General features: G+C 38.8%; 1 protein-coding gene across 1 annotated transcript in view; it reads left to right on the top strand.

Moving 5' to 3' along the window:
• stt3b (STT3 oligosaccharyltransferase complex catalytic subunit B) overlaps positions 1–26,627 on the top strand; it is a 115,124-nt gene that overhangs the window by 64,336 nt on the left and 24,161 nt on the right. The window contains exons 4-8 of the mRNA XM_041183713.1: positions 10,284–10,349; positions 13,792–13,891; positions 21,042–21,140; positions 23,081–23,227; positions 25,068–25,116. Of these exons, the coding sequence (XP_041039647.1) occupies positions 10,284–10,349; positions 13,792–13,891; positions 21,042–21,140; positions 23,081–23,227; positions 25,068–25,116 (461 nt within the window). The remainder of the gene's footprint in view (positions 1–10,283; positions 10,350–13,791; positions 13,892–21,041; positions 21,141–23,080; positions 23,228–25,067; positions 25,117–26,627) is intronic.

The following is a 26,627-nucleotide window of genomic DNA, read 5'->3' as shown; positions in this document are numbered from 1 at the left end:
CCTCTGAAATGATCTAGCAAGCCACTCAGTATAAAACAAAAGCTATAATGCATGCAAACTGCAGTGGTGCAAAAGTTGACTGATAACGCTGACCTTGAAGGCCATCGAGGAAGGGCAATAAATGCTGGCTTTGCCAGCAACGCTCACATCCTATGAATGAATTTAAAGAAAATTCTCATTTTGCAATGGATTGTATAATTTGTTTTTTGGACACAATTTAAAGACTGTCACTTGGTGGAATAAAATTTTCTTTCCCAAACTGCAAAGTGACTGTATTTTAGAGAAATTAAATTCTTCCCTTAGTCAATACCCTTCACAGTTTTGCCAGGCCACTAGCATTAGTTCCATTATAAACAAAGCTACCCTCATTCACAGTCAACTTGAATAAATCTGTTGACGGACAGCACTAGGCTGAAAGCTGATTCACAAATGGTGATTCATTTCCCCCTCACCAACGTTGCTCCATCTGATTACACATTTTGCGCTCAAACTATATCACTAGTAGGCTCACATTGCTAGATGCCAGCTTGGCCTGTCCTCTGGTACTTTTCTGGTACTGATTTTAAAAGTACTGCTCTGGTACTTTTCCTTTGTGAATGCTGTGCTGCCTTCCATCAACCACACTTTTCATTAAGCCTTCAGTTATCAATGCCCTCTGTAATTTTCTTGTTGGGAGCTCCCCCCTATTACTCTGCTATGGCTTTTGCACTGAGCTGCAATGTCCCACTTACCCTTGCTTCCTCTTCTCTATTTTTTCCCTGTTGTATTCACTCAACCTAATCTTTCAGATTATTCCTGTAACAGCTTGCAGTCATACCTTTGGTTTCTAACATGAAAAACCACTCGAACCCCCTGAAGATTTGATTGGTGAGACCATCTCTTATTATTTCATTGTGTGCCTCACTTTCTGCAAGTCTCCTCCCACCTCCAACCCTCCAACTGCACTATCATCATTCTCCATCCCAGGAATAAAGCTTCCTTGTCTTTTCCCTATCCGTTTCTCCCTGCTCCCCTCCGCGCACCCCCACCCACCAATCCCAACACCACTGTTGTATATGTACCAGTGCTGTTCCCGTATGTCCAGTCATTCAGCAGCTCACTTAATTATTCCTTTGGTGCCTTCAGCCTCACCAGGTGCTTCAGACTCCTGTCTGCACCATTGCGCTAGTACTTTGTCATCCCCTACGTTCTCTAGTCTAAAGGCTTCAAATGCATCCACGTTTAAATTATTGCCCTTAATTGTTTACTGAGAGACCTATTTGATGATCAGTAATGGAACCTGTCCCTGACAAAGTCCGCTTTCTTTTGTAAGGTCACATGGGCGGGAAGGTCAATTCCTGACTGTTCCGTAAACCATGTGCTTTCTGATCTCTTTGCCCTGCCCCAATTTCTTGCTAAATCCAATGCCAAATGTGAAAAGTTTAAAAGATTGAGACCACCTATACATCCTCCTTGTTTTCCAATCCCTGACCTTTCTTCTTAACTCCAGTCGGAGGTTATCTTTCCTCTGGTCCCAAGCAAGAGCTCAAATTGTGTGCACTGGCCAATGTGCAAAGAATCCAAATTGACCTGCACAGCCTAGGCCAAGGGACAGAGATGTTGGAAGATGCATAATGACCTTTTACCTTTTTATTCCTGATTTTAAAAACACTTTTTTTGGGTGTGGGATGGGATCTGTTTTTTTTTTTATTACAACAAAAACCAGAAGAAATGACGGGAAATGAAAGTGGTAAAGTTAGAGAAAATCAGTTTACATTCTGTACAATAAACATGAGCAAGTGCCAGGCAATGACCATCTCCAACAAGAGAGAATCCAACCATTGCCCCTTGACCTTCAATAGCATTTTCATCACTGAATCCCCCCCTATCAACATCCTGCGGGGTTACCATTGTCCAGAAACTGAACTGGACTGATTGTATAAATACTGTAGCTACAGGAGGAGGTCAGAGGCTAGGAATCGTGTGACAATTAACTCCCCCTGACTCCCCAAAGGCTGTCCACCATCTACAAGTCAGGATTGTGATGGAATACTCCCCACTTGCCTGGATGAGTGCAGTTCCCACAAAACTCGAAGCTTGACGCCATCTAGGACAAAGTAGCCTGCTTGATTGACACCACATCCACAAACATTCACTCCTTCCACCACTGTCACACAATAGCAGGAGTGTGTACAATCTACAAGATGCAGCGCAGGAATTCAAGGTTCCTTGGACAGCGCCTTCCAAACCTATGACCACTACCATCTAGAAAGACAAGGTCTGCAGATAGATGAGAACGCCACCACCTGCAAGTTCCCCCTCCAAGTCACACACTGTCCTGACTTGGAAATATGTCACTGTTCCTTCACTGTCGCTGGGTCAAAATCCTGGAATTCCCTCCGTAACAGCACTGTGGATGTACCTGCACCACGTGGATTGCAGGCAGTTCAAGAAGGCAGCTCACCGCCACCTTCTCAAGGGCAACTAGTGATGGGCAGTTAATGCTGGCCCAGCCAGTGAAGCCCACATCCCATGAATGAAAAATTAAAAAAAGAATAAGGCAGAATTAAATTAAATGACACCAAGAATTATGTACTCCATTCAGTTGTCCGTAACGGCCTAGTGTCAGTGACACCTAGAAACAAAAGACTTTTATATATAATTTTTTTTAAGTTACCGTAAGTATGGAAGAAGAAAGAATACCACCCCTGGCCATTAATATGGTGACATGCCAGTCCGCTCTTTTAAATTTACTATGGTGGCATTTGAATTCATGAGCTCTAGGTTATCATTATCATAATCACTACACGACCATTTTATGAGAGAGGTATTCATTAGTATTTACATTGTAGCTTGTATTTTAGTCATTTGAGGGAAGAAAAGTTGAATTGGTAGCAATGGCTCAACAAGAAGACAAAGATCTCTTTCAATTTGACAAACTCAAAATTGTAAGTGGTAAAGAAACTTGTCTTTTTAATTGATAGAAAACGTGGAAAAGGCAACTTTTATTTTTCCAGTGTATTTAGTGTTTTTGTTAATTAAAAGTGCTATGGATAAGTGAGAAAGATAGCTCAGTAATTTCATGTAATCAGGCAGAGGTAGAGTGTCTGTGAATTTGGAGAGATATTGGCTCTTGTGAAGTAGATGATGAAGGTCAAAGAGACACAATGTTCCTGTAGATTAAGTGAATATTGAAGGAGGAAACTATATCTGGGAACTGAGAAAGAGAGCGTGGTGGTGAAATGAGAATGGAATCCCAGGAGAGAGAATGACTGTTGAGAGAGTTTTTGGGAAAGTAGTGGTATTGATTCCACCTACAGTTTTTTTTTTAGTTCACAATTCATAGATTTTTTTATCTAATAAACAGTTCACATTTTTAAAGTAAATGGGTGCCTCTGTCAATGCATACAAAATTGCATTGAAAGAGGTAGTATTTGGAAGTATGCACGCTTTAAAATGTTCAAAGGGAACGTCACAAAAACCTTTGCAACATTATTTGGAGATCTGGGCTAGGAATCCTAAAGTTTTCACAAACTTCCTAGAAATGCCCTTGTGTTTTTAATGTGCCGAATATCATTGGGATCAGTCTTCCTTCAATAATGCTACAAAACTAGCTGCAGCAGAATGACTAGATCAGTGGTATCGACTGGCCCAAAAAACCCTCTAACTCTTATAACTTAACAATTAGTAATAACTGTTAACTCTTTAACTTACTAACTCTTTCAACCTACCTCCCACTTGCCACCTCTCTTACTTGTTGTCTCTCCCGCTCACTGCTCCCCTCCCTGGCCCTGCTGCTTGCCACCTCTCCTGCTCGCTGCCTCCCTTTCCCAAACCCTCACTGTGTGCAAAGGCTCGCGAGGGGAGGTGAGAGGGAGGAAGCGAGAGAGGCTGTGAATAGGAGGGTCGGGGAGGGAGACGTAGTTTTGCGCTCCAGGTACTGACATGAGTAACTTTTGACTGTTAATTCCACCTGATTAATCATGTCAGGTTCGTTCTTGCTCATTAATGTCCTGTTGTAAAGGGGCCTACCAGCCCTTTGTTCTAAACCTCATTTAAACATCAGGATGCATGCTGCTGTAATAATCAAATCCATGGCACTTGATGGAATATTACACGGCTGTGCAGATGCGCAGCTTCAAGGGAACATTGCGGTCAAGCTATGTTAATACACCCATATCCTGTGTGATAGACTGTGATTCAAAATGTTGACCTGGATCATTCCTATTTTTCTGCACCTCGACAATGCTTTGCATTTTTGGCTTAGTCTCCCGAGACCAGCTTCCACAGAAATGCAGAACATAGGGTCCCACGATGGGCTTCATCGTAACGCTGGAGAGTTGGTGGGGAGACAAGCCATGCCCCTTTGGTAGGGCAATAGCTGTAAAGCATGTTTAAATGTCCAGTGTGAATGTTGGTGAATGGGCAGTGGGTAAATGGGTGAGGGGGGCAGGTCAGTGTTCAGGGTGGGAGGGGTTGTTGTGTCAGGGGGCCAGTGTGAATGATTGATGGGTCAGTTGTATAGTAACCACAGAAGTTAGACTAGGATTTTTGTCTAGCATTTCTTGGGGAACTACCCAGGTAAGCACTTTGGAACTATCCAAAGCCTTCAGAGGAGCTCAGTCAGAGACTTTCACGGAGGGTCCCAGTGCATAGGAGAATTGCCCATCGTAAGTTCAAACTTCCTGAGCAATTCCTGTGGAGGTCAGCGGGTTGAGATTTCGGGGGGGGGTCCCGATGCGCATCTTGTCTCATGTGTCCAATCTCTAATGTTTAAAGCAGAAATTATAGCACCATGATGCAAAAATACTTCGAGTTTGAAAAATGAAAGTGTATACTGACATTAATTTTTGCATTATATGCAATGAACAATATTTTGAAATCCTTACGTCGATATCTGTTTTGATAGCATCAGTATAATTATCACATCCAATGTATGAAAGCCCTAAATTTACAGATGGGACCTACACATTATCTCCAAATCTAACTTTTCAGTAAGAATTACACACATAGACATAAGTAGAATCTGCATCACAGGAACAGATCATTTGGCCCACCAAGTATAGTTTGCACTTAGCATTTAATCGCCTTTCCTGTTCTTTCTCCCTTATGCTTGCCTGAGTCTCTTCTTGAATGCATCTGTGTTTCAGTCACTCCACGTGACAACACATTCTACATTCTTGCTACTCTGCATAGAGAAAGTAATAAGTAATTTAATGGAGTGTGGAGCACCTCACATTCAGGATAAAATGAGTTTTTAACTAAATTGCAACATAATTGAAAATTGATTTCAACATTCTCTACAGATGGAATTCAATAAAAGAACCAAGTTTAAAGTGGGGGAGGGGAGAATGTTATGTACACTTTGATCATGATGTAACAGCAGGACAAAAATATATTGGATTTTGGTAGATGGGTCATTAGAGCTGTTCAGTGTTGCAGGGGACCAAGAAAGCAGAAAATGTTGGATCGCTAACAGGCCTGGATGAAGATGCATCTGGATTATTGAGTTTTGCTTTGACCTCCATGTGACAATTGGCATAGAATTATAGTCCAGAGGAGGCAGTGGGGCTGATCAAGAATTTAAAGGAACTCTAATAAGAAAAAATAATCTATCCTGGTGCTTCGCTGTTAATGTGACATTGTTGGGGGCGTAGAAGTATTGAGGAGGCAATTGTGCAGGTGGGGTAAGAGGATGAGTTAATAGAGGTCTTTAAGATTTCCATGAGTATGGAAAGTTTAGACCGATCCAGGAAAGCTCTTTATCAGGGCAGGGATTCAGTTAAGGTTGTCGAACAGGGGTGGACAAACCTTTCAGCCGGTGGCCCATATCTGGGTATGGAAATTTTACGGGGGCCTGGCCATAAACCCTCAGAAACAAAAAATTGTAATAAAGATAAATATTTTGCACATAATCATAAAACCTTGGTTCAGACAGAATGAGATCTTCCTCAACATGAGTTAAATGAAGAAGCATACATGTAGGTCTGTGCAAAAGTGACCAGAGCTGAGGCAGAAGTAAGACACACAAACCCAACAGGAAAGGTGAATCCACTGTGGCTAACAAAATAAGTTAAAGATTTCATTTGATCAAAAGAAGTGGCTTATGAGGTTGACAGAAAAAGTAGTAAGCTTGAAGATTGAAAACAATTCAGAATCCAGCAAAGGATGACCAAGGAACTGACAAAGGGAAAAGAGAATATGAATGCAAGCAAGCGAGTAGCATAAAGGCAAACTGTAAAAGTTTATTTAAGGTTAACAGGCAGAGATAAGAGGAAAAGAGGGAAATGGCAGAGAAACCAAACAATTACTAGTGTCTTCCTGGAGGAAGATGCAGAAAATCTAGAGATACTAGAGAACCAAGGGACTAGTGAAAATGAGGAGCTGAAAGAAATTAGTATTAATTAAGATGTAATATTCAAAAAATTAACTGGATTAAAGGATGATAAATCCCCTGAACCAGATTAGCTGCATCCCGAAGTGATGAAGGAGCTGGTTGTAGAGATAGTGGATGCATTGGTGGTTATCTTTCAAAATTCTATAGATTCTGGAAAGGTTCCGGCAGGCTGGAAAGTAGCAAATATGACCCCACTATTGAAGAAGGGAGAGAGAGAGAAAACAGAAGTACAAACTCTGTTTGATGTCAGTAGTAGGAAAAATGTTACAATCTGTTATAAAGGATGTGATAAGTAGACACTTAGAAAATAATGATATGATTGGGCAGAATTAATATGGATTTATTAGAGTGAGATCATGTTTGACAAACCTGTTGGACATTTGTGAACATGTTACTTGTAGCATAGATAAAGAAGAACCAATGGGTGTATTGTATTTGGATTTTCAGAAGGCTTTCGATAACATGCCACACAGGAGTTTTAGTAAACAAAATTAGAGCACATGGGATTGGAGGGTAATATACCGGTATGGATTGAGAATTGGTTAACAGTCAAAAAAAACAGAGTAGGAATAAATAGGTCATTCTCAGGAATGGCAGGCTGTTACTAGTGGAGTACTGCAAGGATCAGTGTTTGGGCCAAAGCTGTTCACAATCTATCTAAATGATTTAGATGTGGGGACCAAATGTAATATTTCCAAATTTACTGATTATCCAAAACTAGATGGGAATGAGAGTTGTGAGGAGGATGATGCAAGGAGGCTTCAAGAGGATTTGGAAAGGCTAAGTGAATGAGCAAGAACATGGCAGATGGAATATAATGTAAATAAGTATGAAGTTATCCACTTTGATAGAAAAAAACAGGCAGAGTATTTCTTAAATGGTGAGAGGTTGGGAAGTATTGATGTCTAAAAGGAACTGGATGTCCTTGTTCATGAGTTACTAAAAGCTACCATGCACACGCAGCATGCAGTTAGGAAGGCAAATTGTATGGTGGCCTTTATCGCAAGGGAATTTGAGTACAGGATTAAAGATGTCTTGCTGCAATTGTATAGCGCCTTGGTGAGACCGCATTTGGAGTATTATTTACAGTTTTGGTCTCCTTATATACTTTCCATGGAGAGAGTGCAATGGAAGTTAAACAGACTAATCCCTGGGATGGTAGGATTGCCTTATGAGGAGAGATTCAGGAAGCTGGGCCTGTTTTCATTAGCGTTTCAAAGAATTAGTGGTGATCTCATTGAAACTTACAAAATTCTTCCAGGGAGTGACAGATGTGGATAGAAAGTTTCCCCTGGCTTGTGAGTCTAGAACCAGGGGACAAAGTCTCAGAATAAGGGGCAGGCCATTTAAGACTGAGATGAGGAGGAATTTGGTCACTCAGCGGGTGATGAATCGTTTGAATTCTCTACCCCAGAGGAAGCTCGATCATTGAGCATGTTCAAGTGTTATGGTAAATGCCAAGCTGCCCAATTCCCCAAAACAGCTGCCAAAACATTTTTTTGAAATTTGTATAGTATGAGGAGAGGTTCTGAAATCAAGAAATGATGTCCCCGACTACTTGAGATGATTTTATAGTAAAATAAACAGCTATTAAAATAATAAAGAAAAAAACACAATTACACTTATACACAAGAATGGCTTTATACAGTAAATAGTACTTTAAAATAGTTCCACAAGATCTTAACTTACCTTCAGAGCTAACCTTCCCCTTTCCTGTTCAACAACCATCTTCCTAGATTTTAAAATCTATAGAATTCTAATAATTTTTTACCCCACAGTGCTGTTTCCCTTGGGGTGTTCTCTGAGGCTGACAGCAACTGGGTGTTCAATTCTGGCCTTGTTTATAATGTCTTCCTGGAGTTCTGCCCAGCTATCCTGCTGTCTTCTGGAGATCTGACCAGCTACCCCAGCTAGGCATCAGTATTTCCTTAAATGCATTCCTTCCCTTTGACTTCTCTATTGTCTCAACCAGTTTCTTCAGAAATGCTTTCTTCCCAGAATTGATTAAACTCATTTGTTACCCTAGCTCCTGGACTTGTAAAAACAAACTTACCCCATCTTTACCTTACTTGCACCTTTAGCAACCTGCAAATACCAATCCCCCCCCCTGCCCGGAACTAAAACAACTCAACTCAAAAATGCTCCTGTTATTGCTTTATGTAAAACTCTTATTGAAGTTCCTCTTGGTTCATTAACATATCAAAACCACTTCTTACTGTTGGTTTTAGACACGTGCAGTCACCCTGGCTCTTACTCCAATTACCCCAACCGCCTGTCTTCCAGCACATAAGAAAAATGACAGATGAAAAATATTACCTTTTCTTGACACAAGACAGAAATTGATAGGCTTCTGCATACTGAGAGATATGGGGATAGTGAGGAAAAATGGCGTAAGAGGTAGGTGATCAGCCATGATCTGTATGCATGGTGGAGCAGACTCGAAGGGCTGAAAGGCCTACTCCTATTTCCTATGTTCCTAAGTACAAATGAACTGAATTTTAATATCTAATGCCATTATAATTATCACTCGGGTTATTTGCCATTCGTTGCCATCATTTAGGTCCTGTCACTTCACTCATTTCTTCACTAAGAGGAAGAATCCTCCAAGCCATTGTATCACTCCTTGGTTTACGTGCATTTTTAGGGACGTAAAACTTCTTAGCCCTCGGAATAGTACCTTGTCTCATCAGCCTGCACATTAATAATGGTTGCAACAGTATTATCAGTACTCTCTTTAAGAGAGTAAGTTTAAACAGTTAAGTTCAATACCTATTTGAAAAATATTTTTACAACTCCTTGGTTTTTACAGTTTTATTCCCTGAAACTTTACACTCCCAGATATTCTCCCTCGGTTTTTACTTAACTTTCTCAGAGTTATAAAAACCCTCAAAGACAATTTGGGAAAATCAACTGTTTGGATGGCAGGAGCAGTTGATGTTTTTTTTCCTTACTGGCTGGTTTATTGGGGGAGGGGGATTGTTTGGTATCTTGCAGGAAAATTGACATTTGGATTTAATTGCAAAGTCGGATTAGTCTACAATTTGTCTATTACACAATTATACAACACAATCCAGTGTTGGAAACACTGAATTCCAGTTGCTGACATTTGATGCGAGGAGTTTGTTCTGAACCTGATTATTTAGTCTGGCCAACATCAGGCAGCTGCACCCCATTGAGAGATTTTTTGGTTTGAAACAAAAGCTGATAGCCTGAATATTGCATTTGGATAAGTTCAGTAAGTGTTGATATTCAATATGGAAGAATTAGTTTTAAAGTGAATGTCAGTAGTTGTGCTCAAGATGTTATAGCACACTGCTGTCTATCTCATCCACTGTCCTTAGCTAATTAAATAAATGTATTCCAGGGTAATCTTACGTAGTTGATCTTAAGGTTAATATATTAAAAATGACTGGTTAATGTCCCACCCTCATATTTCTGACAATGGCAACAGAACAGAAGATGCTGTTACCCACACTCTGCCCTCAGCACCTCCAAAAGCTTAAATTTGCAGTTGAATTTTTCACACCCACCTCCCCACACCCACGCACCAAGTAGAAGTGCTGCATTCTTCACAATTGCCAAGGATAAGGCTGGCGTAGCACCTTGTAACAGGATGGCGATATTTTACATAATAGCCTTATGTTTGTTTTGGAGACTAGATTGATCTTATCCACTGATGCACATTTATTCTTTACAGATTGTTTTTTCATCCATTTTGGACTAATGGGTTTGTATTCTTGAACCCTTCTAGGACTGTAACCAAAAATAAAAATGTATCTAGTTTGTGGTACCTTCTAATATTAAAAAGTGCACTAATTCTACTGCAGTTATGAGAAAATCTGTGATAGAGCTTAATTTAAATCAATTACTTTTTTAAAAATTACAACTTCTGCATTTTTCATTACAGGTCAAATCTGTGAAAACTGGCTCTATTTTCTGGACGATATGTTGCTGCTTGTCCTACTTTTACATGGTAAGGCAGATTGAACCTGTTACATTATTCCATTGAGCTTTATCAAAACTAAAAATAATTTAATAGTTTGCATTTCTATTGCTTAAATGGATGAAGCCTTACTGCTATTCAGTCTACATCCTGCTTTGGCTTCTTCCCAGAGCACCTTTCTCTTTGTTGTTAAAAATGAATAGTTTGCAGAAATTTGGGGGTGACGCAGCCAAATTATTACATAGCTGTATCCCAAGTCTCTAAAGTACTAATTGCAAACCTAACTCACATTGACCAAATGTCTTCTGGTAGGTTGTCAGTGTAACCAATAATGGCAAAATTGCAGAGAGAATGTACAGCTAGTCTGTTACGACTGGGTGAGGAGGAATGAGTTGGCACCCCTATTGTTCAACCTCCTTGGCTGGTTACAACAAAGGTTGGTTTAAGATTCTTTCCCCTGTGGATACCTTTTCCAGTCCAAATGTATTTACTTTTTAACAAGTAGCCAATCAAACCAGGCTTTCTTGACTCAAAGAGTAAGTTTAGTAGTTACTAAAACCCAAGTAAAAAATAATAAAAGATGCATCACCCACACATACCGATCAGATATAAGGAAGTTAAGAGCCCAAATGAAAGTTAAAAGAATATACAAGTGAGTCTTTGGCTTGTCCGTGAGTCATAGTTTGTAGATTGTTGCAGCAGTTAAGTTAGGTGATTTTGATAGAACTCTAGAGTTGGCTTTGTTCAGTTTTGTTGAAGAAGACACCCTTTGATGGTTTCCAGAAAGATGTTTTTTCTGCAGAGGTGATTTAGAAGACTGACGGTCCTTCTTGCTTCTTTTCTCTCTGTTTGTCAGGGCCAGTTTCTAATCTTATTTCTGTATATTCCCTGGTAGCGAATTCAATTGGCATATCTTGCACCCAAAGTCGATTTTTCTGTCATCTCAGAAACCTTTTGACACATTGAGATATAAATCAACAAGAGATAATTTTTGGATATCTGATGGGATGTAGCTGATTGGATGGCAGTTTCCATTGCCTTTACAGAAACAGTGATTTATAAATCCAGTCTTTTGCATTTTTCATGCCTTCCTTTCAAATGTCTTTGTTTGAAATGAGTATCGACAAACCCCACCTTCTTTTCCCTTCCAAAACCCACAGGTGTGAAATTCCATGCAATCTCTCAGGACAGATCTGCCAGTACAGTCCATATAGGAAATTTCAAGATGGGGTCACTTTACACTATCAGCCAACTTCTGATCAATGTTTTTACTTGTATTTTTTAAAAAATAGGCCTCCTTTAGGCAGTTCACTATGTCTGTGGTTAGTTGAAGTTGTAGGTAGATCTCAACTCTGTCATCATGACTGTCACCATGACAGGTGTTCCACTTACTTAAGTATTTGATTTTATAGTAATGCTTGATTCAACTCAATATTTAGACCTGAAAGATGAATTTCAAAATTACATTTAAGCTTGATTATCTCAAAGTACATTGCAGTTTTGGTTTGCAAATGCACCCACTTTTGGTTGTAGTCGAGGAAGCACTCTGCTTTCTCTCTCTAATAATGGACAGTATTGACTTGGAGAACTCCTTCAGTCACCTGTATTAGACACACAATTTCATGTACAAAAAGAACTAAGGAATGTACCTAATGATGTTCAGAGTTTCCTTTTGAGCGTTATACTTTGTAAGCATTATTGTTTGATTTTAATCTTTGCCCGGCTTTGTTTGCTGATTGAACACAGTAAGGCCAAAATGATGTTTTAACTAGCGGAAGCCCGCTAAACACTTCTGGTCAAATTATTGTAACAGTACTTCTTTAGACACAAGATTTCCGGTTATTCTTTTACCAAAAACTTTTACCAAATCAAAATATCTCACTCTGGAAAAAGCTGCGTAAGCTGCAAGTGTGCAAACAGACCTAGGAATATGAATAATAGCATAATACTGCAGGTGCTGGAGACCTGAAATGGTAACAAAGTGCTGGGAAAACTCATCAGCTCTGGCAGCATTGGTGGAAAGGTAGAGTTAACATTTCAAGAATACAAATTTTGTCAAGAGTCTGACCTTGTGACTGTTTGTTTATCATCATAGAAAATGAAAGTCTTTTCTTCTGAGTTGAAAAGGCAAGTTTACATTGCTGGGCTCAATATTACTTGAGAAATTCATGCTCTTTTCCATGAAATCTGCCTGTAATATTTCAGCATCTATCATCAAAGAAAACAACTTCAGAACCACCAATCTTGTTCCATGATACAGCCTTTGTTTAGACTTCACGTTTTGTAGCAACATTATAACTGCTCCTTCCTTGAATCTAATTTTGTGCTGTGGCATACGCATTGGAATTGTACTGTGTAGAAACTCTAGTGGGTATAGACTTTTACCATTTTCATCTATAGAATCAATGTATTTTAATTCATCTGACATTTTCAAAAATGTTTTAATTCAAATCTAGTGAATCTTCATTTTTAGCATAAAGATAGCTTTTGAATAACTTGTACCAAATAATTGTCCCCACAATTTTGCCATGCTTAAATTCTATCACCTCATCCTCTCCCTTCCCATGGCATTACCATCCCTTCCATCAATCCCATTCCACTCTAATGGGAACAATCTTTAGCCAGGCTAACTTTGTTGGACTTCCCGTGCCTTTTGCTGTTTCTGTTCTCCACTCCTCACCCCGCCTCCATTGCCACCAACCATTGGCAGTCCCGTGTACATCACGCGCTCCAGTCATCTGCACACCCTACATGACTCAGTGTGCAACAGGCACCACTCACTAAATAAACCCAACAACAAACGCATCCCTCAAACTGACCAATCCAGGCAGACAAAAACTAAGTGTTATTCTAAATTTTAACAAAGTACAAATTTGCTTATAATTGATCTTGGCATGCTAATCCAGAAAATGAATTGTAAAATTCAGAAAGCTCATTCTTTAGCCAACTTTCCTTGCAAGATAAGTCAACCAGGGAATGGCATTGGCCAGTAACTCGTCAGATTGCTCTATCTAATGAAATGATGCATCTAATGAGATAATGTGAGTGCCTCCCTGCTTCTGATTTGATTTATAAATGCCGTAATGTCATATCGTCCCAATTTAAAATGTAAATACTCAGCTCCAACCGTATTCTTTACACAGTCCATCAGGGAGTGATGTGAATGTATAGGGATGTAAGTTATCTGTCCAAGAAGCTTTGCTAACCTTCAGTGCTCTACAGTGCTCTGTCAGTTTGAGAGATGACAAAACACATTCCCAACCTTAAAAGGTGAACACTAGGGAGGAGAAGCCCATACTGAAACCACTAAATGAACAGGGACAGCCATGTATTTTACCTGATTAATCTGCTGCGAAGTGTTCATGTCTTCAGTATTGGCCTTGAGCCATGGGAATGATTTTTGTCCATGCAAGCTTTACTTGTACTTGATTGTCAACTTTTAGTTTGATTTATTTTTGAACATTGATTTCAGGTATCCGCATGGGGTGGCTACGTGTTCATCATCAACCTTATCCCACTACATGTGTTTGTATTGCTACTGATGCAGAGGTTCAGCAGAAGGATCTATATAGGTCAGTAAATTCTCCACAGTTGTTCCTTTCCAAAACAATTTAACAAATAATTGCACCCCGGTTAAGTTTTAGTGCAGTTGGATTAGATCTATATTTATTATGCTTTGTTGGCACCAGTTGATATCTTGTGGCATTACCGTGGAGTCTGTAACAGTTATGATATTTTGCAAGATGGCCTTATTCCAAGCTGGTGAGTAAACTAATCAGGTTACAGTGGTTTAAAGCTTAAAAAAAACAATTGGCCTATTGAACTTGAGCTATTGTATTTTCCTTCTATTAGCCTATTAACTTGAAAGCAAATTTGGCTAACTTATTTAGTTTATTCAATGTAGTCTGGCACGACCCAGATTGCATCAGGCGCACCCAAGTAAGACTTCTGTTAGCAGGCAGTGTTCAACAATAATTCCTCTGTTAGCTCACTTTACTACAGGGCTTACCAGTTTAAGAGCGTTGAAGCACGGCAAATTAGAAAGCAGCTGTGTTGGGGGGGGGAGCCCCTGATCAGAAAACTATAGCTTTCAGGCATTTCTTTATTTGTCAAGTCAGAAAATCCAGATGCATCTATACAGCATTAGAATTTATTTTAAAATGACTCAATGTTTTAGCATGCTCTGTATATGGCAGTTCTTTATTATTTGAAATCTCCCTTCCTTCAGTTTGAGTAGTAGATGAGATTCTGGGATTTGTAATCTACCAGTGTGATGTGCAGAGAATGACTTTTTCATTATGAGAGTTGTAGTCAATGTAGAGCCAACTGTGGCGACAATGCAAACTCAAACCTCAGATGCCAGAGAGGCAGTCAGTAAAGTAGAGAGAGATTTGAAAATGTTTCCCAATGGGTCAATTAAATTGTACATTATATTTGAAATGCTATTCACGACTATATAAGGTTGATAAACTATGATGACAGTTGTAAACATGTACAAAAATGTTCTGAGCACTAAATTGCTCCCCCTTCTGCTAATTATTTGTAGGGTTTTTTGTGCTGTTTACTAGTGGCTTATTTGCTGATTCTTCTTGTTCATTCATTGCTGGGATGTGGGCATCATTAGCTAGGCCAACGTTTATTGCCAACCCCTAACTTCCCTTGTTCAGAGAGCATTTAAGAGTCAACCACATTTCTGTGGGCCTGGAGCAGGTAAACCAGATGGGTTTTTACAGCAATCGTCAATGGTTTCATGGTCATCATTAGACTTTTAATTCCAGATTTTTCATTGAATTCAAATTTCACCATCAGCTGAGATTCAAATCAGCGTCCCCAGAGCATTACCCTAGGTCTCTGGAATACCTGTCCAGTGACAATACCACTATGCCACCGCCTCCCCATCTGAGCCAGTTAGTGTCTTTCAGTTGATCGTGCTTCATTGCTTTTATGTGAAAATGGCTTTTGGACCAATAAGTATAAGTGTGACAGATGCTCTGCACCTGTGATGCTTTGAAGTGTTATGGATGTTATCCCTTGCTGTATGGATGTGTATTACAAGCATAACTTCCAACTATATAAATGGCTGAATGGGTGTTGTTGTGCATTTGGGGGAACTAAACCATTTAGTGTCAGCTGTTTTAGTTTTACAAAGAGAATTTACTTTGACCTTTCAGCAAATATTTTATTCATATTATTCAAAATATTTTGCCAATGAATAGCATGCATAGTAGCAAAAATATGTTCTCCTTGCTGCTAAAGCCTATAAATATTTATTCTCTCTGACACTCCATCTCAAAATAAGCTTTATTTGGCATTTACTTGTAGTCATTCCCTTTCTCATATAATGACTGGCATGGAAAAGGAGCCAATCCCTTCAAAAAATAAAGTAACCTCGCTAAGATGAATAAAATGCTGTCTTTTCCCCTCAAGCCAGCCCAAACCAGCCTATTTGCTTATGAGTGATCATTTGGAATTTGCAGGCCGTGACATTCTATAGATCCAGCTAATACCCATAAGACTGAGTTTCTAAATGAGAAAAAGGTTGATAAGGCATACAGGATCCTGGACTTTATAAATAGAGGCATAGATTATAAAAGCAAGGAGGCTATTGTGAACTTTTATAAAACACTGGCTCAACCTCATGTGGTATTGTAGACAATAGTTCTGAACACCACACTTTAGGAAGGATATGAAGGTATTAGAGAAGGTGCAGAAAAGATTTACAAGAATGGTTCCAGAGTTGAGGGACTTGAGTTGCAGGGATAGAATGGCGAAACTGGAAGTGTTGTTCTTAGAAAAGAGAGGTTGAGAACAGATTTTATAGAGGGGTTCAACATCATGATGGATCTGGACAGGCTAGACGGAGAAACTGTTCCCATTGGCAGAAGGGTCAAAAACCAGAGGACACCAATTTAAGGTGATTGGCAAAAGAACCAATGGCAACGTGAAGAAAAGCTTTTTTATGCAGCAAGTGGTTAGGATCTGAAATGTACTGCCTGAGTGTATGGTGGTGATAAATTCAGTCATGGTAAATTCACAGGGTGGGGAGACTAGCTGAGATGCTCTTCCTCTTCCTGTGCTGTAACCATTCTATGATTCTGTGAACCCTTTTCAACCCTACTCTTATGACTAGTTGACATTTTAACATTTATTTCTAGGAGAAATTGCTGTCACTCTGATTTGCCAGAAGATGGCATTGCAAACCAATGTGTGCGCATAACATTCAGATGATGCATGAGATAGGAATTTTGACATTTTTTATAAAAGGAATGTTCATTAATCTTTAAATTCCCATGTAGCAGTGAGTTCAAAGCATGTCCAAAAATAAATGTCATGCAAAATTAATGAGTTAACTGGATAACATTTCAAAAACCATTTACCTGTGAGATTGGATGGAATGAATATTTTAATCTGAAATTAAGTGTAAACAACTGCTCTTGGAAGGAGTGCATCAGTGGATAAGTAGATGTGAGTTGCAGGCAAAAACATCATTATGAGGATGACCTAAATCTTGTGCAACTTGAGCAGAGTATATATATATATATATATATATATATATATATATAATATGTCTTGTACAAAGCATGTAAAATATATACGATACAGCAACTGCTCTGAGTGTAATGACTTAACTCCTTAAGATTACCAAAAATGGTTAAAATTTAATATACTAGATGTAATTTTTCATTGGCAAATGCAGTTAGTACGTTGGCTTTGGGAAACAAATACAATAATTTATTTCTTGGCAAGTGATGATTTCCTACTATCATTAGGCAAAGTATGAATGGAAAATGGAGCTTTATAAAGGCCGAATTGAAACTCCAGTTTCTCAAATGGTTTCTGAATGCATTAGTGGATATAACCATGTAATTATATATGCACAGCATGTACTATTTCTTTCACTTGCTTTGAACCAAAACCAGATATCACTTCAATTCAAACTGCAAAATACAAAGTTGGGTACCACCACTGACATGAAAACAAACTTGCAAATAAAATGCCCACACCACACTGCCATCGTTGACACAAATTCTAGGAATGTACAATAAATAAAGATTGAAGCATGTTGGAGCTCTAAGCTGCCCAAGTTTTGTACTGAATTAATATTGTCTTATTGTACATATGTATTGTGATAGCCATTGCCATATGTTCTGAATCTGTTAATATTTTAAAACAATAGTCTTTTACATAAAATGCTCTGTGAAGCTTTCGTCCTGTCCAACTTCAGGATAAGATTAAAAGATAAAAATTTTAGTTCTTTTTTCTGGATAAGTATATCTTATTTCTTGCTATGAATTTTTCTTACTCCTCCCTTTTGGACAATGAGTAGGTGGTGTTTAAGAATATCTGGACACTTCCATTATCCTGTCCACAGCCTGATGACTTCTAACAGGGATGCTAAGATTAGGAACTCAGAGGCATGTGGCATGCTACCATCTTGTGGTATCATACATTGGGGCTGTAATGGGCACATTACGGTGCTGGGGTGTATTGGGTATTCTCTTTGTGAATCATCGAAACTTTACATTATGCTGGTTAGTTGCTAACAAAATAGACAATTTATTTCCTGACCTCTGCCAATACCATTATTGGCTTGTGGATAATATTTTTCTCCACTCAAGTTACTTCAGTAAGCATCTCCTTCTTGGGGTAACACAGATGAGGAACTGAGCAGAGCAAAGGGAATTGGACTTCTATTCTCCTGCTCCATGGGACAGTGTGTCATGTTTTCATTGTGAAATGCTAGTGTTATCATTTCATGTCTCTTTCTCAAGAATTGCATGGGACAAAATGAATGTCAAACGATCAATACTGTTTGAAGCCACTTTCATTGTGCATAAAATCAAAACTAATACTGCACATGACAGGTTTGAGGAGAAGGGCCTGTGAAATCATCTGGAATATTGGAAAAGCACAGGGAACAGATTACTTTTACTGAAATCTTGTTGGAGAATCGTGGCACAATTGTTGTACTGTACTACACTTCAAGTGAGGGAATTATTTTCTTCAGTAGCTGGAGGAAATTGACTAATTAACATGTAATACTCCCTGGAGGAGACCACAAATGCCTTCATAATAACGTTTATAACCCAGAAACAGCAAATTTAGCTTTTAAGATGGTACTGAAAATTATATGTGAAACAAAAATCAAAATCTAGGAGTCTGCCCGTGTAATCTTTCATAGGAGCAGGATTAGGCCATTCAGCCCCTCGAGCCCGCTCCGCCATTCAATTAGATCATGGCTAATCTTTGACTTCAGTGCCATTTTCCTGTGCTATCCCCATATCACTTGATATCTTTAATGTCTAGAAATCTTATTGATCTCTCACGAACATTTTCAATGACTGACCCTCCAAAGCCCACTGGGGTGGAAAATTCCAAAGATGCACCACCCTTTGAGTGAAAAAATTCTTCTTCCTCCTCAGTCTTAAATGGCATACCTGTTATTCTGAGACTGTGTCCCTTAGTTCTCTACCCCCAGCCAGGAAAAACATGCTTCCTGCATCTATCCTGTCGGGCCCTATACGAATTTTGTATGCTTTCAGAGTGTTAGTTTTAATAAAACATACCTGACTCTCCAGAGCTTTAATCCAAAGTTCTTTGTGCTTTCAAAGTGGCTTTCTTTAAGGAGTAAAGATTATATTTCAGACAAATGACTTGCATTACCACCAAAATGTTTTAAATGTTTCTCAAGCAAGTATTGTGATCTAATACAAGTTGGCTTTATATTTCTATCTTTGTACTGTTCTTATTTCTCTGCCTTGGGAAACTTATTGAATTTTTCCTTTAGTACCCTTTTATATATAATCTCTGTGCACGATTCTGCAATCAAGGGGATCTAACCTGCCACAAGTCTTTTGTAGTGCTGCTAATAATTGGGGACTGCCTCCAGTATACATGACCCAATTTTGTGCTTGGGATTTTTCTCATGCTGAGTCCCAAGAGCTGGAACACAGCTTTATGTAGAAAATGTAGGAAACCCCCAAGTAATAGAATCAAACAGTAGTATTTATTCATATAAATCCACAAAATATAACCAACTTTAAAAATAGGCTAATGTCATTAAGCACTTGCAACCATAAAGTAACACATGAACTACACACACATTGTCTACACGAACATTATGATTTAACACTTCGATATCTTTTAATTACAATAATGGAGAATGCTTGATATTAAACAGCTGATTATGGATTTTGTTCTATAACTCAACTATTTCAGCTTCATGGTTGAAAGAGTCATATTCCATATCCACTACAACATAGTCAAAATTCTATTGTCTAATCACCATCTTTATTTTCTGCCAAGTATGGGTGTATCTCAGAGTTAACAATTAAATTGCTCACTGAAGTCTTTGAAGGATGCCCACATTTTCCTACAACCTCAAGGGGGGGTGGGGCAGTAATGTTGCTAAACCACTGTGTAAATCTAAATTACTTGATCAGATTTATTAACAAATAAGGTATATCAAGACTTAACAAGATGTACATTCACTTACACTGTAGAACTGGAAATAGTCTTGAAGGATGAGTCTCTTTATAGCAAATTCTACAGACTGTGATGGTAAATGACAAGGTGGTTCTTCACTGACCCCCTATTGGTTCATAGCACCTATTTGTGACAGTGAATAGAGAACCAGAGTGTATGAATGGGCTTCTGAATTATAAAGGTGAGGCCAAGTGTTGAGCATGATCCATTTTGATTAAATTAATCAGATAATGTAAGTGGCATTTTACAGTGTAATAGTGAAAGAAGAGATTAAGCTGCATTGATATCTCACCTTTCATGTTGTCAAGATGTGTCAAAATTGTATTATAACCAATGTCGTATTTCTAAAGCGTAATCATAAATGTAGGCAAACAGAGCAGCCAGTTTGCATATAGCAAGGTCCCACAAACAGCAGTGAGATAGACAATCTGATATTTTGGTGGTATTTGTTGAGGAATCAGTGTTAGCCAGGACATCAAGAGAACCCCCCCTACTCTTTGAATAGTGCAATGGGATTTCCTGCATCCACCTGGAAAGGCAAAAGGAGGCCTTGGTTTAATGTTTTCTGAAAATCTTCAATCCCATATTGCATTGAACAGTTGATTTTCCAACATTTCATCAATCTAGAAAACAAAGCTTTCTGTCTCCTCTTAATTTATCTTGATCTGTCAGTTCAACACATTTAAAACTAGTTGTTTATTTGCCAACTGAATCTAGGTTCTATTTTCTTTTAATTTAATGAAGGTGAGTCGGCCCTCACCTGTATAAAAAGAATAGAACAAAGTAACAATTTTTTTTTTCAACTGTAAAAAGATGGCTCAAATTTCTGTATGAGGGATTTTTACTCTTTTCCAGATCCTTGACACATCCATTTATAGATATTATGTTTAGAAATACGGATGGTTATAATCCTAACAAGCGTATATCTTAATACTCGTTTTAAACAAAGTTTGTATTTCTAGCTCCATGGCACCTTGATATTTCAAATTTACTTTAAAAAGTTGCCTGTGAAGCTACATGCTTGTTTTATAACCTTTATCAAAACTAATTTTCATTTGGTTGCGACAGTGTTTGTTTTCCATGGATTAAGGGGGATTTCTTGGAGTTTGAATGGTTTTGAGTACATAACCTTGCTCATAGAACGTATCCTAATGAAGCACGTTTTGACAGAGTTGGACTTGGAGCCGTGATAATATTTGTACATTGTTCCTTTTAAAAGTTTTATATTTTTTACAGCTTACAGCACCTTCTACATTGTGGGCTTAATATTATCAATGCAAGTACCATTTGTGGGCTTTCAACCAATCCGAACCAGTGAGCACATGGCAGCAGCTGGTGAGTGACTTCATTTTTAAATACAGAGCAATTTAACTCTGAATCCTGCTATCCTGAGCTATGAGCTGTACAAGTCTGACAGATGAATGTCACAAATTTCCGTCTATTAGAGACCATCTCCCCAGGCTCACTTATTCTATCCCCCCTGCACCATATGCTAAGCTCTGTCTTTAATCAGAACATCATTTGGTTTAATAAAAGAAAGTTGAATACCCGGAAGGTACAGATCAAAATTCAGATACCTTACTTAATAGAGATGCTCCATCTATAAGATGAGACTGTTTAACAGCATCATAAATGTTGTGCTTTCAAGATTGAGTCAGTACTGAGAGAGGTCACGTATATAGTTCTGATATAGCTTGCAAGCATCCAAAACTGTTAATGGTCTGTATTATACAAACAATATTAAATGGTCCAGGTACTATACGCTGTGGCTTTCAGTGCTCCTCTCTGGTCGTACATAAGTTTTGAGTTGGTGTGCATATTGATTAGATCTGAAAGGACCACAAGGTTTTAATCTAAGACATAGAATTTATAAACCTTTTCAGGCCAGATGATTATTTGCTTTAAACTGTACTTGCTCATGAATGTGGTTCTTAATGGTAATGCAAGAACATGAGATAGAAGCAGGAGTAGACCATAGGACCCGCTGAGCCTGTTCTACCATTCAGCACAATCATGGCTGACCTTGGGCTTCAACTCCAATTTCCTGCTTGAATCTTCGCAGTACCGAATATACTGTATATCTTTCCTTTAAATATGGAGACCTAAACTGCACACACCACTCCAGGTGTGGTCTCACTGGAACCCGGTGCAGTTTGTCAGCATTCTCAAGTAGGTGGGCTGAGATTAGTGGAGTGCAGCAAGGACCAATGCTGGGCCCTGTAGCAAGACCTCCTTATTCTTGTACTCCAATCCCCTTGTAATAAAGCCCGACATGCCACTTGCCTTCCTAATTGCTTGCTATACTTGCATGCTAACTTTGAAGTTCCGTGTACAAACACACCCAAGTCTCTCTGAACATCAACATTTACAAGTTCACAACTTTTAAAAAATATCCTGCTTTGTATTCTTATGACCAAAGTGAATAACCTCACATTTCCCTACATTGTACTTCATCTGCTATCTTGTTTGCCCACTCATTTAACCTGCCTACTATATCTCTTTGCAACTTCTCTGTCGCCCTCATAATTTGCATTTCGTCAGGAAACTTAGATACATTACTCTCTGCCTATTTGTCTAAGTCATTAATATGGATTGTAAATAGCTGAGGCCCCAGCACTGACCTTTTTGACACTCGACTAGTCACAGCCTGCCAACTTGAAAATGTAATTGGTACAACAAAACGCTTTTAAATATACCTATTTTAAGGGCTATCATTGCTGTCAAACGTATTTTGTTTTCTCCCTTGAAAGTAACTGAACTAATGTTATAGTATTTGTTTCAGGTCTATATGTTATTAATGGCTGTTTGAGCCTAAAACTTCCCTATTTAATTCTCGTGCCCATTAAAAATGAGCGGTAAATATTAGATGGTGATATGAAACATGTTTATCACCAATGAAGCAAATTTAGCATCATATTTTGAAATTTATTGATAAACCTTCTGACAGCTTTTAATAAAGCTAACAGGTTTTTTACCAAAAAATTTAGTTGCCGTGTAACTTAGTTTCCACTAACAGGATGAGGGGTGATTGTCCTGTACCCACTATGAAACCATGTACCCTGGTAACTTTCTGAATATCAAGAATGTTTTGCTGCCTCGACTAGCCAAGCATTTTTTTTAAAAGAGAAACTTTGATGTTTTTGATCAGATTTGATTAGTAACCATTGTAAAATATACCCCGTTTGGGCTAATTAAACAATCTTATTGAATTTTGAACATATCTGTACTTGTTAATTCAGGGAATGCAAATCATTTTCTCTTCCTCTTTCAATCAGGTGTATTTGCCCTGATGCAAGCTTATGCCTTCTTGCAGTATTTGAGAGACAGACTGACGAAGCAGGAGTTCCAGACACTCTTTTTCTTGGGGGTGTCTCTTGCTGCTGGAGTGGTGTTTCTGAGCGTTATTTACTTAACTTATACTGGTGAGTCTACACACACACTATTATTTTTCATCTATGTTTTTCCACCTCAAATTTTAATTGCAGGATCTGACGCAAAAATAGACTCAGTTTTCACAACCAGAAACCAAATTGCAATACTTACTTAATTCTGTGGTGCAGTATGGTATTCTTTAGACATATTCATTGTCTAACCCAAAGACTGCCTCATAATGATTGTCAAAATAAGTTACTGTACATATGTGTTCCTTGTGAAATGTAACCTTCTGACCTCTTTTCCTGTTCCATGGCTGCCTGGTAACTTCAACTTTAAAGACAACTGGGTCAAATATAATAGGCTGAGGGGAAGTGAAAAAGAAAATTTTAAAAATTAAATTAAGACTGGCAAAGAGGGAGTACGAGAATAGGATGGTAGCTAATATAAAAGGAAACCTAAAATCCTCTGCTAGCTTGTAAATAGTAAGCAGGTAATGAGAGGCGGGATGAATCCTGTTAGGGACAAAGAGGGTGATATATGCTTAGAGGCGCAAGGCAATGCTAGAATGCTTAATGAGTCCTTTGTATCAGCGAAAGTAGGCATAATGGAGCCAGTGGATGGAGTGAAAATTGAAATGGAGGTGAAACTGGAAAGACCAACCATGCTTAGGGTAAACAAGTCATCTGGTCCAGATGGCTTGCATGCCAAGTTGCTAAAGGAATTGGGGATGGAGATAGCAGAAGGGTTTGCCTTAATTTTTCCATCTTCCTTAGATACGGGGGAGGTGCTGGAGAATTGGAGGGTGTCAAATGTGACATCTTATTCAAGAAAGGGTGCAAGGACAGTCCTAGCAGCTACAGGCCATTTAATCTAACATCAGTGGCGGGAAAGGTTTTGAAATCCTTATCAGGGGGAAAAAAATCAGTAGACACTTGGAGATGTTTGAGCTAATTAAGAAGAGCTAGCACAGATTTGTGACAGGCAGATTGTGCTTGACTAATCTAATTGAATTTTTTGGTGAAGTATTAATGAAAGTTGGTGAAGGCATGCGGTGGATGTTGTCAATATGGATTTTAATAAAGCATTTGACAAGGTGCCACATAAAAGATTGGTTAACAAAATTGAGCCTTATGGATTAGGGACCAATAAATTTCTATTTCTTAAACTTTTGGAATCTTTTACATCCACCCAAGCAGGCAGATAGGTTCTCAGTTTAACATCTCATCTGAAAGACGGCACCATTGACAGTGCAGCTCCATCAGTACTGCACAGGAATGTTGGCCTTGATTTTTGTGCTCAAGCCCTGACGTGAGACTTGAATCTGAAATCTTGTGACTCAGAGACAAGACCAACTTATCCATGGTCAATACTGACAGTCTTTGCAAGACTTAATGGGAGATGGTCCCTTCCATGCTAGGGGCAGGGAAACGTGTATAAGGAGTATTGAGTAATAGAAGTGGAGGCTTGGGTGAATATTGTGCAATTTCAGAAAATTATTTGTAAATCAGAAAGTAAGGTTATGCAAAACTTTCCCTGGGGTGAAATATAGTCCGTGATCAAGTAAATTTTACACTTGTGATAGGATTAGCCGTTTCTTGTTCTATGCTTGTTTTTGCTTGTGAGGATGTACTGCTAGTAAACTCCTGTACTGCCACTTTTGTATCCCTTTTTCTAGGCATGGTAAATGGTTGGAGTTGCAGATTTATTTGTGATCTGGGTTGCATTCCAGAATAAAAAGACAAATTTTATAACAGTGTCTCAATATTTCCTTTAAAATTTATATTGAATTTGCACCTGTCTGATTACATAGAAGACTTCAGTTTAAATTTAAAGTGCTTGTATATCAAATGTTTGCATTTGCAAATGTTGCAACTTCTTTTGTTCCAGGCTATATTGCCCCATGGAGTGGGAGATTCTATTCGCTCTGGGATACAGGGTAAGAGTGTCCAAGACCATATTTAATTTTTTTGTGGGGGGGAGGGTGATGGCAGTGTGGGTGAAGAAGAAATACAAATTATTGTATTTGTATGAATTAATAAACTATTCTCAGCCAAAATATGCTCTACCAAAGCTGATTCTGAAACTGCTGCAGTTTAGTAGTCAACAATTCAAGATACCAAATAGTTTGCTTGTTTTCTAAGATATTGTTAGGTTCTTGAAATTAAGATTTAATGTTTGCAACCAAGATTACTGCACTTACATTGCAAAAAAGGGAAAACCGATTTAATTGGACAGTCAAGTTTTAGCACCTGAATAGTTCCAATCTGCATTCACTTGAAGGATAAATCCCCTTTATATAGTGTTCCAAAAGCCAAAGTTGAAAGTCCTTGTTGCTTGAATTGATAGCAGGTACTATTGAGTTTATAGCAATAAAAATATTTTTTTCAACGTCGTAAAATATATTAGTACCACTCAGTAACCTTTAACTCCTAAGTAAACCTCCATCGGTTCATCTCCCTGGAATATTCACTTAGATGGTTGTTCCAATAGATAATCTGCCTATCCAGGATTTGCTTACCCCCCACTAAACTAACCACTCAGACAGGAGTGTACCCCTCCCTCTTTGTGGACACTTAACCCAGTGGTGTATGTATATGTTATGCATGGGAAGGATGTGCTTCTTTAAGTAGAGAGACCATCACCTAGAACCAATTTTAATCTTTTTTGGGATTTTTTTTTTTTAAAGTTTTTATTGTAGTGGTGAATTAGGGAACTTGAACCTGCATAATTAGGGCTTGAATTCTCAGTCTGCCTTTCTCCTTCAACAGCAGACAGGATTGGAAACTTGGTGCCGAATTCCATGGAACTGACCTGTTTGCAGTAGAGGGGCAGTGAACAGTGCAGGAACCTGATTCTGAGTCTAGGGGGCTTTGTCAGGGCTATTTAATTCAACCACAGCATTAGCACCCTCTTTCAGGTTTCACAGCAAGGGCCTGATGACAATCAGCAGCAGTCAATGAAAGAATTTCTATTTAAGGGACCCTAGCTGGAATCAGAATGGCTCCTTCAGAATTCATTAGTGAAGGCTCAGCAACCAGAAGAATGGAAGCAGGATGTGACACTTCCCTGAGGTCATGCTGCAGGCTATGAAAGCTCACTGAGAGATATTCCCCATGGTCAGGAGGAAGATGCCAGTCTTACAAACTAAGAGGGTATGTCTGATTAAGTGAATAGCAGGAGTGTGGTCCCTTGCAGCTGGATTCAGTGCTGCATGAAGTTCAATGATCTCACGAGGGCAGGAAAGGTGAGTGGCATCACACATTCGGGTACCAATTCTCTGGCTTTCTCCTGTACGGCACTGCTCAAACTAACAGGCCTTATGGGACCACTTATTCCTCTCTCACTGTCTTGATCTTGGCATCTCCTCACATAGCCTTCCAAACAGCCAACACCGCCACTCGCAATCTTATTGCATCTCACAGTCACCCTCCACAAATGTCATTCCAT

This window comes from Carcharodon carcharias, chromosome 3 (genome assembly GCF_017639515.1).
Source record: "Carcharodon carcharias isolate sCarCar2 chromosome 3, sCarCar2.pri, whole genome shotgun sequence".
Lineage (NCBI taxonomy): Eukaryota > Metazoa > Chordata > Chondrichthyes > Lamniformes > Lamnidae > Carcharodon > Carcharodon carcharias.
Note: the sequence above shows the minus strand (reverse complement) of the source record. Positions and strands in the feature narration are given on the sequence as shown.